Raw genomic sequence first — 13,075 nt, forward strand, 5'->3', positions numbered from 1 at the left:
GTTAAATCCGCTTTCACTTACCATACTGCAATCTATTTTGAGACCTACATGTATGTCAAAGCGCACTGTCACTGATGCAGTACCAGAGCCCTCTATAGACAGGGTTTGGCCAACATGGTTTTCAGTTGGTCTCAACATGGCATAATATTCTTTTAGTTGTGTGCTTTCCCAACATAGCAGTATTCACCATACTGTGCCCAACTCAAACCGGGGTGTCCAAACTCTCCTAATCAATGGCAATGTACAATACAATGATACTGTAGAATAGGATCTTACAGTCAAACCTGCTTTAGTGACCACCTGTCTACAAAGACCACATTATTTGTTTCCCTTAAAATGGTTTCTCATTGAAACATGTACTAAAGGAACCTGCCTACAAAGACCACCTGTATACAAAGACCACTTTTGTGTTTTGCTAGGGCGTTCGCTATAGACAGGTTTATCTGTACATTGGTGAAAGAGTAATGTCGTACTGCATCAGCAACAATGCAAGATACGACATAGGTCTGAAGTAGCTTGCAGCATGGTATGGCATTCTGAAACACATAATTTTTCCACTGATTGTGAAGAAAGAACTTATTTGCAAGTAACATCACACATCAGATGAACCTCTCCAGAGATTACCATCCTACATGTATTCCATAGGAAATGAATAATTGAGCATCTCTATAAACTGACTGCATCTAGCCAACAAAATAATGTTTATATATCACTCATTACCGGTATTCACAATCATGTTACTCTACTACTAGAACATCAAACGGTACATTTGTTACAGATGTATATGGTCGGTGTATTTCATTCTTTAAAAGGATTTTCTCATGGGGATTAAATAAAACCGTCAAGATTTTATGCGACTTTGACTGATTTCGGCCAAATCTGCCAAATCTGAAGCACTCTGGCATATCAGGTACCCATTTACAGTGGCAAAAAATGTGGATTAACAGCCTGCCAAAGAACATTAGTGACATGTTGGGATTTGAACTCTTGACCCTAGGAATGAGAGTCAAGTGAATAAACCACTATACCATGGCACCTCCACGGCGGACAGGGGCGAAGCTACACTGTGTTTGAATGGGGGGGGGGGGGGAGGAGTCCCAACCAATTGGACCAGATGTGCTGACAAGTTAGAAAAGGAAAGGATATATTTTAAGATGTTAAAATGATGAAAACTGGTCATCAATTTTATGATTCAATTGCTGACAAGCTATACAAATCATGGATTACTAATGGCATGTTTTTTTAACAGGCTTTGCCCCACTCCCTCCCCTACCAAACATTGCCTGTGGGATGTTGTTGTATCAAAGTAGATTAGTAGTATTAGAAACAATAATGTGGTAACGTTTAATTGTATCAAAATATATGGTTAAAGCCTTGATATCTCTAATGGTTTATTTGTAGAATTCATGCTCAGTCTCGTCCTTCTTGATGTTGTTACGGTAGCCTTTCTCAAAGTCCTTTGCCAGGATTACATAACGATTCTCACGTACAGCTTGCATACCAGCCTGTGGATCGGAAACATAGATTGAATAGAAAGAGGATTGAATGAAGGTTAAGCACCACATAAAGCAGGGCGTAAATATGAATGATACACGCAAATAATACTAAAACAACAACAACACAACGGATTAATTAAATCTTAAAAGTACACATTTCTTTGTATCGTACAGTTTCTTTTTTTGATTAAAAATGATACCAATTAAGGATCAATGACCGAAAAGGCCAAGATTCAAGACGGTTCATGCCGCAACATTATTGATGAACAACACAACTGATGTTAAATTCTTGTTTCACAAATTACTGTGAATCTGTAACAAAATGAATAAACCAAAAAACATCATCCAACATGACATAAAAATATTATCTACACCTTTCCCAGAACTTTCCAAAAACTCAACCTTCTCTTTAACTTGGTATGTTTTTACTAGCATGAGTCCTTACCTCTTGGCAGATAGCGTTGATATCAGCTCCTGAAATCTTATCTGGCCTTGCTACGTCTGAGAAGGGAAAGAATAGTTAAGGAAACTTTATCTTTGTTTCTGTGTGTGGAACCGGCTACCTACTATCGTGAAGACTGCTCCATCTGTCGACCAACTCAAGAAACTTTGGATGTCCCTTTCTAAATATAAGAATAGACTAAAAGAGTATATAACGCCTTATTTATTTGAATAGATAGTGAGCAATAACATTCTTGCCTTTTTATTAATATCAATATATTTTGTAATTGCTTGGTGTGCTATATGTTGTCTTTAGACTTTTATAAATGCTTCTGGGAGACACGCCCACATTGGGAGTGGTGCTCATGAATAGCTATATTTGCATCAGTAGTGACAATTACATGCCTTGCTTCCCCCCCCCCCTTCACTCTTGTACCATGCAAGGGTTTAATACAGTCTGTCTAGTGTGGTCATGTCTCTTTATGACATAGGTTTGTTTGAACCCTTTCAGGACAGTAATTCATTAACTCTTATCCTGCCATAATGAATACAGCCCAGTGCAACAGGGCTAATCCCCATTGTGCCAAGCCACAAATCCTCCCTGTGCCAAGATTATTTAGAGATAATCTGATAATCAGATGGCACGATCAATAGCGCGTGCGTAACACTCAGCACAGTACAATGAGCATAAACATTTATTGCTATTACAAATGCGAGCATGCATGCATAAAGCAGCTAAGCTGTGGCTCGCTCGCGTGAATTAAGCACTCAATCGAAAGCGCGCTCGTGTGTACAAAGCACTATAATGGTAGCGTGCATGCGGCCTTATGGCAGGATATGAGTTAAGGGCCAAACTGAAAACAAGTTGTTCTTCAAAATGACTCTTAATTTGGTAAAGGATACAATCTTCTAGATCGACCTCATCGCTGAGATTCATCTTAGCACAGATGGTACTGAAGATAAGACGCTTCTGTCTCCTGTCAGGCAGAGGGAACTCAATCTTACGATCTAGACGACCTGGTCTCAACAGGGCGGGGTCAAGGGTGTCGGCTCGGTTCGTTGCCATGATCACCTACAATTACAAAATCACATTCAACATTTAAACCCTCTGCAACTGCGTTTCATACGTAGATGACAATGATAACTTTGGTGATGACGATGATAATAGTGATGATGATGATGATGATGACGACGATAGTAAATACCGAATTACAAAAGCAAAGGAACATATAAGGGTTCCTTAGCATAAGGCAACAATTGTTAGAAGTTCTTCTTTTCCTGCAAAAAGGCAGATTAAAAGGTACTTTGATGTAGCTAAATGATATTGAAATTATTATTGAAGTTCACACTTGCCTTTATAGTCCCCTTGTTAAACCCAATATTGATTAGTAGCTTAAAGGTAAAGACCAGTATTGGAAATGCCCCAATTTCAAAAAATGAAATGGAAGCTCTTATTACCAATCATGTGAAAGAATATGTTTTGAATATTACATGAAGATAAAAAATTTGACGGGAAACCGCCTACTTATTGATATATTTGGTAAATTAGTGTATCTCTCTCCTGTTGAGAGATATGGAATGCATGTGTCGCGCACGTGTGTGTAGTCCCATATACCCCTTTCTGTGTACAGTGCTTCTAACTTTATGAAGACTTGGCCAAATTTCTTATCATTTTGATGATTCCAGAAACTTGCAGTACATCTATGCTAGATGATCAACCTTTTCTGATCGATTTCACGTTTATTTCACAATGCAATCGCATGACCATATCTGGTCTTTACCTTTAAGCCCTGTGTCAAGTTTAAATCTTAGCATCTTGAAGACCATATCATTGAACAATGAATGAAACCTGTTTCTGAGCTTCATAATCCATCCTCAGCCTGATTATTGCAACAGAATTGAACTTTATATAAACTTTCTGGTTACATGAGTTTGAAACTCTGAAACATTTCCCATTCATTTAAATGCAGTAAAAAAAAAAAAATTAAGAAAGATATCTGACCTTGACATTGACATTCTGATCGAAGCCATCCATCTGATTGAGCAACTCCAGAAGGATCCTCTGTACCTCTCGATCAGCTGAAACATAACAAACATAAAATAGTCTTGAGTGAGTGACCTTTTAAGGAAAATCCAACATCAGTAGTAAACTACTTTAATATTTTGTGTGTAAGGACAGCGCTTCACTTAATGGCTGCTGGGACAACTGCGCCTAGAAACAACGTATTAGGCCCGCTATAAATGAAGCAGAAATATCAGAGAAGCAGACTTGTGAAAGTTTTATTGAAATTGGACAAAAAATAAGAAGATTATGACTTTTGGTAAGTTGTATGTACTATTGGCTAAATCGGTAGGTCCTTTTTTTTCCTGCAGGCAAATGGGATACCTGAACTATATTCGTACTCCTATTGCTTTGTACACGAAACGGAACACCCACGACTTGAATAAAAAAACAAGCCCACATTGACTAAAAAGAAGTTAGTAGTGACACTGGTTTAAAACTTTTGCTACTGTGAACAAAACAAAAAATAAAGATATCACAATATTGCGCTATTCTTATCTCGCTACCAAATACTATTTTATTGAAGTATTTTTCAGGGTTGGGGAATTTTTTAGGATCGGCTGGTGTACGCCAATACATCTCTTTTTTTGTGTGTGTTGCTTGAAGTTTAAACCTCACCTCCTGTCTGGGCGTCAAATCTCTTGGTCGCGATGGCATCGATCTCATCAATGAAGATGATTGCAGGAGCATTCTCTTTAGCCAGTCTGAACACATCCCTCACCATACGTGGGCCTTCTCCTAGATACTTCTGAACAAACTCTGAACCAACGACTCGAATGAAAGCAGCTGAAAGATAAGGGAATAGAAATCAAACACTTGAGCCGAATATAGTGGATATGTTCTAATTTATTGTAAATTACCTATCAAAAATTAAACCTATAACTCAAGAAGTTTGGAGGTACAGTGAAACCTGTCTATAAAGATCACCCAAGGGAGACAAGAAAAGTGGTCTTTATAGGCAGGTGGTCTTCATGTACAGGTTCCTTTAGTACATGTTTCGATGAGAAAGCATTTTCAAGGGAAACAAAAAATGTGGTCTCTGTAGACAGGTTGTCTTTCTATACAGGTGGGCGCAAAGGCAGGTTTGGCTGTAAATCCAACATTTAAAGGAAATTGCTCTAACGGAAAGCAGAACAATTAGAGAAGTAGATTGGTGTAGGTTTAAAAAAAATCAGACCATCAATAAGAAAGCTGTTAATTCTTAATAGTTAAAATCACACAAAGTAAGGGACTTTTAAAATTAGCTGAATCAGCAATGTCACTGCGAAACTGTAGTTTGAGACGACTTTGAGATGACTCTCCCATTTGTTTTAATTACTTAAATGTAAATTTTTCAAAAATGTATTACTGAGGGGGGTCTTTTCTTTTTAGAGGGCCTATAATAATATGCTACAGATAATACTAATATTGTTGAAAAATCGGAAGATTCTAAATGTTCAGGTCAGAATATTCCGGATTATGTTGGCAGGTATGTGACCGTGGCTATCTAATGTCTCACCTGTGGTATGATGAGCTACAGCCTTAGCTAACATGGTTTTACCACATCCCGGGGGTCCAAACATGAGCACACCCCTCGGCGGGTCGATACCAATCTGCTGATAGAGATCAAAGTGCGTGAGAGGGAGCTCTACAGCTTCACGGATCTCTTGCTTCTGCATGTCCATACCACCGATGTCTGAATACACCACGTCAGGCTTCTCATCTAAAAAATAACATTAATAATAACAGTTTTAAGAGGATATTTAAGAAATTCCTCTTCATCTTTTGAATTTTTACTCTCAAATTGTTAATGTTGGTTTCCAAACTTTGTTCAAGGTTGCTGATCTTTATCTTATATAATTGTTCCTAGTTTCATTACATAATTTTTAACGTTTCTGTTTTGCTCATAACCAAAGTGTTTAAATATCCTTTCGTCATGCATTCAATCACTTTCTACTTTACTACATAAAAAGACTGTCTTGACAAGACCGCCTTGGTCTTTTATGGTACCCTTGATTCCATGCATAATTATTTGTATCTCTGTTCATCAAATTGTTCAGGAATGTCAACCAATTATAAAGGCTGTAGTACACAGATAGTTGACAACTAGGCTTAGTAAGGTTTTACGAATATGCCGTTTATTAATTTCATGCATGCTTCTTCAACAAAAGCTTCTCTTTGACAACTCAAAAGTTGTCCAAAGCCTTGCCGAACATAGCAACCGGTAACATACAATATGCAAAGTTGATTCCATCTGTAGAGATTCCATTACGCATAGCAGGTGAATCAGATAGTTAGTTACCAGGGCAGCATTCCACGAAACCATAGTAAGTATAATTTCACAGACATCCTAAGAAATGCCTGTTCAATTTAAATTGAGCATTCTAATGGGCTGTCAGCTAACGTTACTCATGACAGGTTATTGAGGGCTTCTAAACAGACTAACCTGCACCCAGCATCATGATACTACTATCAGCTTCTGGAGGTAGTACATCAACCAGTGCATTGCTGTGCTTGTGAAGGGCGACGCTGGCGCTTGGTTTCAACAGCTCACGATCGATGGTGCTAAGGATACGCACGTATGAGTTGGAACCTACATGTGATGAAAAAGAATGTTACATTCATGTATAATTTTAAAAAGGATGGGTGTAGGCCTATTACTAAGAGTACTATGAACATATTCCATGTACCAATGTTGTAGGTCTCGAGACCTGTTTTCATTGGGTCTTGGTCTTGGAAGGAAAGGTTTTGGGCTCTGTTTCAACCTTGAGGAAGAAACCAACCATTGCTTACGGAGATGATTGGATCATTGGGACCTACGCATGCAAACACGCTTACAGGAATATTCACAGAGCTATATTCACCTCCCACATACAATCTCTATCTAGGAGGAAAGTACTTTGGTGCTCCATAAATTTGACCTATGAACTCTCTCTACTCTAATAGTGGAACTGACCAATGAGTGAGTTTTTATTAACATTGGTCACTTACCTGTAGTTGATCCTACGATGCCAGTGTGCTGGTCAACTGCCTCTAAGAACTGACCGATGACCAGAGGAACACTCTGAATACGCTTGACCTCTTCCTGGGCATGAAGGAATTCTTTCTTGAGATTTCTTTGTTCATCCTTGATGTACTCCTCCTGTACTTCTAAGAACTCAAGCTGCTGCTGTAATTTCTGCATTCAAAGTAAACCAATCACAGAGAAACAACACTTTATCAGACCTTCAGTATTACCTTTGGTATATTCAGTTTAATGACACACCCTCTGATGACAATGGGACTGCAATCGATTTCCTCAATTCCAAACTCTAACCCTAAAACCAAACTGCAAAAATAACCATGAGGGTGTAACTAAGAGTTTGAAGAGACTTGACATTGAGTTTTAAATCTGAAATATGTTAAATAAGTTATCTATTAGACAATTAAAGCCAACATTCACTATCCTCTTCTTTTTAATCACTAGAAAACTTAAACATTTTCACCTTATTTCTTCTTGGTCATATTTTATAACCAATGTTGTACATGAAGAGAGGAAAACAATTTCATTTCCCACATAGAAACATAAAAATTATTAAGAGTATAAAATTGAGATATGCAGGCCTGCATCAGGTAATACTACAAGTGTTAGTAATTTATATCCTGTTTCCAATGATTTTGATATTCTTTTTTTTAACTAGTGCAGCAGTAAAGTTGTGAGTCTCAAAGGTTTGGTCTCATGAGTGGTAAGAACCTAGGGTGTTGTTTCACAAAACAGTACTAGTTCACCAACATCCCACTGAATCGCGTGTTGACAAGTTTCAATGGGTTGTCAGTGAACTTGTACGTGTACTTGTGACGCTTTTGTGAAACACTGCCCGGGTGTAAGCCACAAATATGTTTAAACTATTGAAATTTCTCCCAGGAAGCATTACATTTATAAAAGTTATTGTCCTATGGCGGACTAATGAATATTAATAAGTCAGAATGAATCAGGAGAGCTTGGGTATTTGTTTCTAGTTCATTGTGACTGTGCCATGGACCAGTGATGGCCTGGTGGTAGAGTCGCTGCCCAGCAAGCAGTAGATGGCAGGTTCAAATCCTGATGGTTCCAAGATTTGTCTGACTTGTTTTTCAATTACATTGATCAATCAATCTATTTACTGGGTGTAAGCCACAAATATGTTTAAACTATTGAAATTTCTCCAAGGAAGCATAACATTTATAAAAAATAAAAAAAACTGCCTTGTTTGTTGAGGGAGAGAGCATACCTTGTATCTTGAGTAGAGATCATCTGTAGCAATGTTCTCCAGTCCAGACGCAGCCGTCGATGTTGGTCTCGATGATTCACTGGGAGAAGCTACCTCCTACACATCAAAAGAAATCATAAAAACAATAGTTCAATTCTTAATTAGATGCTGACTGAAATACTTCCATAAATCAAATCCGTAATTTATTCCGTCTACAGTTAGGGTGTCTGAACGATTTTTCAATTTTCAATTTGGGATCGTTTTTCACCATTTTTGTTTGATATTTGAATAAAAAATGATATCAGAATAATACATTTCAAATTTCAAGTCTCACCGATGTTTCTATCAAAAGTAACAGCCCCTCCAAAACGCTGGTATATTCATATCATTTTGGTCAAAATCGACGAAAAAGACGTCCACGCAGAGTGATGTTGTTTTGCTAAATTTAGCCAAACAGCTGTATCGCGCGATATGCAAGCGTATGCATATCGTACGCATGCTGCTAAGCCAATCCGCGACTTGCAGCTTGAGCTACGCTGTCTCCGCGACATGTGCCATTGACTAGTATGGTTGGCGTTCGTCGCACAAAAAACCCGGAAGTGAATGCACGTTATAGTCAATGGCAATATCGCGGAGATGTCTCCGCGATATTGCCATTGACTATAACGTGTATTCACTTCCGGGTTCTATGGCGGGAACGGCCACCCATACTTTCATTCACTATAAGCGCACATGTTACGCAATGTAACCATGGTTTGGACTGAGCGGAGCTCACGCCTCCCTAATTAGCTGATTCCAAAAATGTGGGAAGGGTATTTTCAAACTGTTATAACAAATGATCCCTTGGGGCTAGCGAAAAAAAAAGCATCTGGATATTATCCTTACGTCTAGCCCTGCTTAAGCCGCGGGGCGGCAGCTCAGGAAAGTGGCAAATTTTGGAGCTAGGATGCAAACAACATTTCAATCGCTGTTTTGACCAAGATAGTTTTAGAATTCTGGGGGTGGCCCCCGATGGTTATGGGTGCCAATTCAGGCTAGGTAATATCAATATCATACTTCACACCATCACCTAGCTAGTAGATATAGACTCTAAAGACATGACAAGACAAGAACTTGAATCCAAGTTCCAGCAAGAACCCGAGTGCTAGTATCACCTGCACCCCCATCATAAATTTAAACGCATGGGACTGAACTCTGAAGTAAAGTGAAATATTGCTTTGTCATACAAATGTTCGTTCATATATTTTGCCCCTAAAACGACATTTAATCCGTCGACTTGAATTTTTTAATGAAACTAATATCTTAATCACATATCTAAATAACATCTAATTCCTATACATACCCTTTTAGGCGTAACAACAATGCCAATTTCTTCCATAATCAAACAATTTCCAGTGACCTCAAGTTGTAAAAAAAAGAAGAACCAGTAAACTATATGATTTACGTCATGAGATGGCGCTCTCCCGCTGTAAATTGGGACTTGAGTGTCAACTGTCATGTAAAATGATATCAATTTATTTGACAATGTTTGAAATGACATAAAAATGACTTTTCGTTGCAATATTTGTTCAACATTTCTTTCCTGGCTGTAACTTGACTACATATTTTATCTGTGTAATCACGAATTAATGATTTAATGGACATATTTATGGTGCAGAAACAAATTGAAATATAGGCAACGGGCAACGCCCACATTTTGAGTAAATCAAGTTTTTTTGTGATTCATTGTTAATTCTAAATGTATTGCTGTTTAATTCATTTTTTTTTTTTTTTACCTGTAAGACATTTTGAAGGTTTAAATCAAATGTATGAACTGTATTCACTTTTCAGTAAGATGAGGTACGTGTTCCATTTCTCCAGTTCAACCTGTTCTCCCGTTGTATATATAGTACATTGTGTAATATATTCTTTTTTTCTCCATTCGTCGGAGATACATTGTACCGTATACAAAAACAGAAGTTAGCAGGCCTTTACCCCCCCCCCCACATCTTTCTCTGTCTCCGTGTCTCAGTTTCTCTCCATTTCTCTCTCTCTGTCTCACTTTATATTCTCATTCATCTCCTTCTCTCTTAGTTTCTCTCCATTTCTCTCTCTCTGTCTCACTTTATATTCTCATTCATCTCCTTCTCTCTTAGTTTCTCTCCATTTCTCTCTCGCCTCTTTTCTCTCTTTCTCTCACGTACCACATACACAGCAGGTATTTATTTTTGAGAGTGTTAATTGTTACATGTACAGTATTTTGAGATATTTTGCGCTTATAGAGACTTCGGTGGGAAGCGCTTTATAAGCACCGTCTTTATCGTTATTATATTCCTCCTAAAACAGAAGATTTGAAATAATATGCAGGCAGGGTCTTTATATTGTTCTGTACATTACACTTGTTACATGCATGATTTTTGCATTTTCTTTCTTTTCTCTCTCTCTCTCTCCCTTATTTGGGGGCTTTTTTTGTGTTGGGGGGGGGGGGGGGGAGGATTAGCAAATGCCTTCGTCACCCACACCTTTTTTGTTACCATGCAAATCATTCATTAAGGCTTCTAAACAGGGCCAACAATCACTATGAACATGACTGACAAAGAAAGCGGACAAAATATACAGTTCCTCAGGTCGACAAAGAAACATCCCTTCACTGCTATTATGTAAAAATGTGTAGAACAGGTGTCACATGCATATTCACCTTTTTACATAATAGCAGTGAAGGGATGTTCCTTTGTCTACCTGAGGAACTGTATATTTTGTCCGCTTTCTTTGTCAGTCATGTTCATAGTGAATATTGCTAGCCACAGCAAAAAGCTAGGTCACAACTCACAGAACTGAATATACAATTAGAAATTAATGTTTAGAGGAGATGCAATAAGTTTCACATTTTATTGTCCATTTGTTAATAATTTGCAAGACAAATTGAAGCAATATTATTCAAACAAAAAAAGTGAACTCATTCCAGGTACAAATAACATTCATATCTATCATGTCTGAAGACCTTATGCTAAACACATCTTGCAGGAAAATCTTTCAAAGGTACCTCATCAAATCATTTTTCCATTTGGCCTACATACATATCACAATGATGATGCTAGTACAGATGATCATTTTGGAGTCATATTTCTAGATTTTCCACTACGTATATCTGAAATACAAATCTGCCACATTTACTAATTTGCTTGTAATAAACATGATTAGCTATTTGCATTTCCAATGACTGTGTCATGATTTTGCTGGCTACATACAGGTATACATGTACTCCAATTTATAAATTCCACATGATAAAAGATTCACATTTGTACTGCATGGAAACAAGTGTGAGATTAAAGGTAAAGACCAGTTTTGGAAACGCCCCCCTCTCAAAATATAAAATGAAAGCTCTTATTACCAATCATGTGAAAGAATATGTTTTGACTAATACGTGATGATACAAATTTTGCCGAGAAACTGCCTACTAAGTGATATATTTGTTAGGTACATTATTATATCTATTTGGACCTGATAGATATAACGCATGTGTCTCGCACGTGTCGCGTAGTCCCATATACAGTGCTTGTAACTTTACCAAGACTGGGCCAAATTTCTTTCACAATGCAATCGCATGACCATAACTGGTCTTTATCTTTAACCATACACTGACATCAAAATCACTCAAATTTACTAAGTCTAGAAATTTGCTCTGAATACACAATGCATGAAATCTAGTGTACGCAATACAAGACTGTCACTTGCACAATTAACACATTCCAATAGAAATTTTAAAAAACATACAAATACACTGATGAATTTTGCAAAATTATTCTGTCTAAAGTGTTAAAGGTTAAAGTACACTTTTACTTCGAGCAAAGAATGGAATCGCACATACATGACTTTGTATTTTCTTCAATAAAATATCCCTTAAATGTGGTACATGTTAATGTTTTTTGTTTCAAGTCTTTGCATGAGACAGATAAAAAAAGGAGAACGTATGTGTGTGTGTGGGGGGCAGGGCAGATGCGTGGGTATAGAGGACACTCATAAGTACTGTACCTTCTCTTAGGAGACCACTCACAAAACCAGGATGTCCTCGGTTCGAGAACCCCTGTAAATTGTTTGAAATCGATGCGCTTCCATATACATGTTAGTTTATTTAGGTGCTCCATTTGCAAGGAAAAGGTACAAGTAAGTCCTTGGTTATACAGTACATTTTCAAATCGTCCGCACAACATTTCATTTTTAGAAAGAATGTGTGTCCTCTAACATGTAATGACACACTGATGTGTTAAATCCAACCCTCAATTTACGCCTAACCGCTAACGATGGTGGTCTCCTGCGTACTGAAATTTATCTCTTTAGTTCAATGAAAAATATATATATATACTGTACAAATATCCATTACACTTGTTTGTATGCTTGTATTATGGTTATTGTATAATATTATTAAACGTGATTTGCTATTATGTAATACTTATGTAAAAATGTATAACCTTGTATTTGTTATATGAACGCAGAAAAAAAATCAATCAAACAAACAAACACCAGAAACGTGTACGTGTGTGTGTGTGTGTGTGTGTGTGTGTATGAATGTGAGAGGAGGAGATAGACAGAGAGAGGGAAGTGAGCGAGTGGTCTTTATAGGCAAGTGGTTTATATCAGTACAGGTGTTTGCTAAAACAGGTGTTATTGTATTACTATCAATTTGGCACATAAATTGGCAAGAAAGGCAACGTCTCCCTCATACTCTAAACATAATCTCTTCAACACAAGTACACATAGTAAAACTCTTACTACAATGACATGATAAAGAATTTGAGACCCAACTTCCAAATGCTCTGAAATTACAATTATCAAGAATCTGGACGTAATAACCTTTAAAGATGTTCATGCGTGGGTATATAGTCGTTCGT

General features: G+C 37.5%; 1 protein-coding gene across 1 annotated transcript; it reads right to left on the reverse strand.

The window, feature by feature from the left end:
• Positions 1-393: 393 nt before the first annotated feature.
• On the reverse strand, positions 394-9,650 carry LOC581800 (26S proteasome regulatory subunit 6B). Its single transcript, XM_030994510.1, has 10 exons — positions 9,550-9,650; positions 8,229-8,324; positions 6,970-7,156; positions 6,425-6,571; positions 5,498-5,701; positions 4,618-4,785; positions 3,940-4,016; positions 2,841-3,009; positions 1,942-1,997; positions 394-1,505 (listed from the first exon to the last, which is right to left on the reverse strand). The coding sequence occupies exons 1-10, from the start codon at positions 9,583-9,585 to the stop codon at positions 1,392-1,394; spliced, it is 1,254 nt and encodes a 417-aa protein (XP_030850370.1). The 5' UTR covers positions 9,586-9,650; the 3' UTR covers positions 394-1,391.
• Between the last annotated feature and the right edge of the window lie 3,425 nt (positions 9,651-13,075).

Source organism: Strongylocentrotus purpuratus, unplaced genomic scaffold (assembly GCF_000002235.5).
Source record: "Strongylocentrotus purpuratus isolate Spur 01 unplaced genomic scaffold, Spur_5.0 spur5_contig_851, whole genome shotgun sequence".
Lineage (NCBI taxonomy): Eukaryota > Metazoa > Echinodermata > Echinoidea > Camarodonta > Strongylocentrotidae > Strongylocentrotus > Strongylocentrotus purpuratus.

What these genes read in the sequence shown, in the direction of transcription:
- LOC581800 (XM_030994510.1), bottom strand. Translation starts at nt 9,585, where the DNA reads ATGGAAGAAATTGGCATTGTTGTTACGCCTAAAAGG. An exon ending in TTGTTGTTACGCCTAAAAGG is followed by an intron (nt 8,325 to 9,549) that starts GTATGTATAGGA and finishes TTTGATGTGTAG; the next exon opens with GAGGTAGCTTCTCCCAGTGA. An exon ending in TGAGGTCGATCTAGAAGATT is followed by an intron (nt 1,998 to 2,840) that starts GTATCCTTTACC and finishes TTCCCTTCTCAG; the next exon opens with ACGTAGCAAGGCCAGATAAG.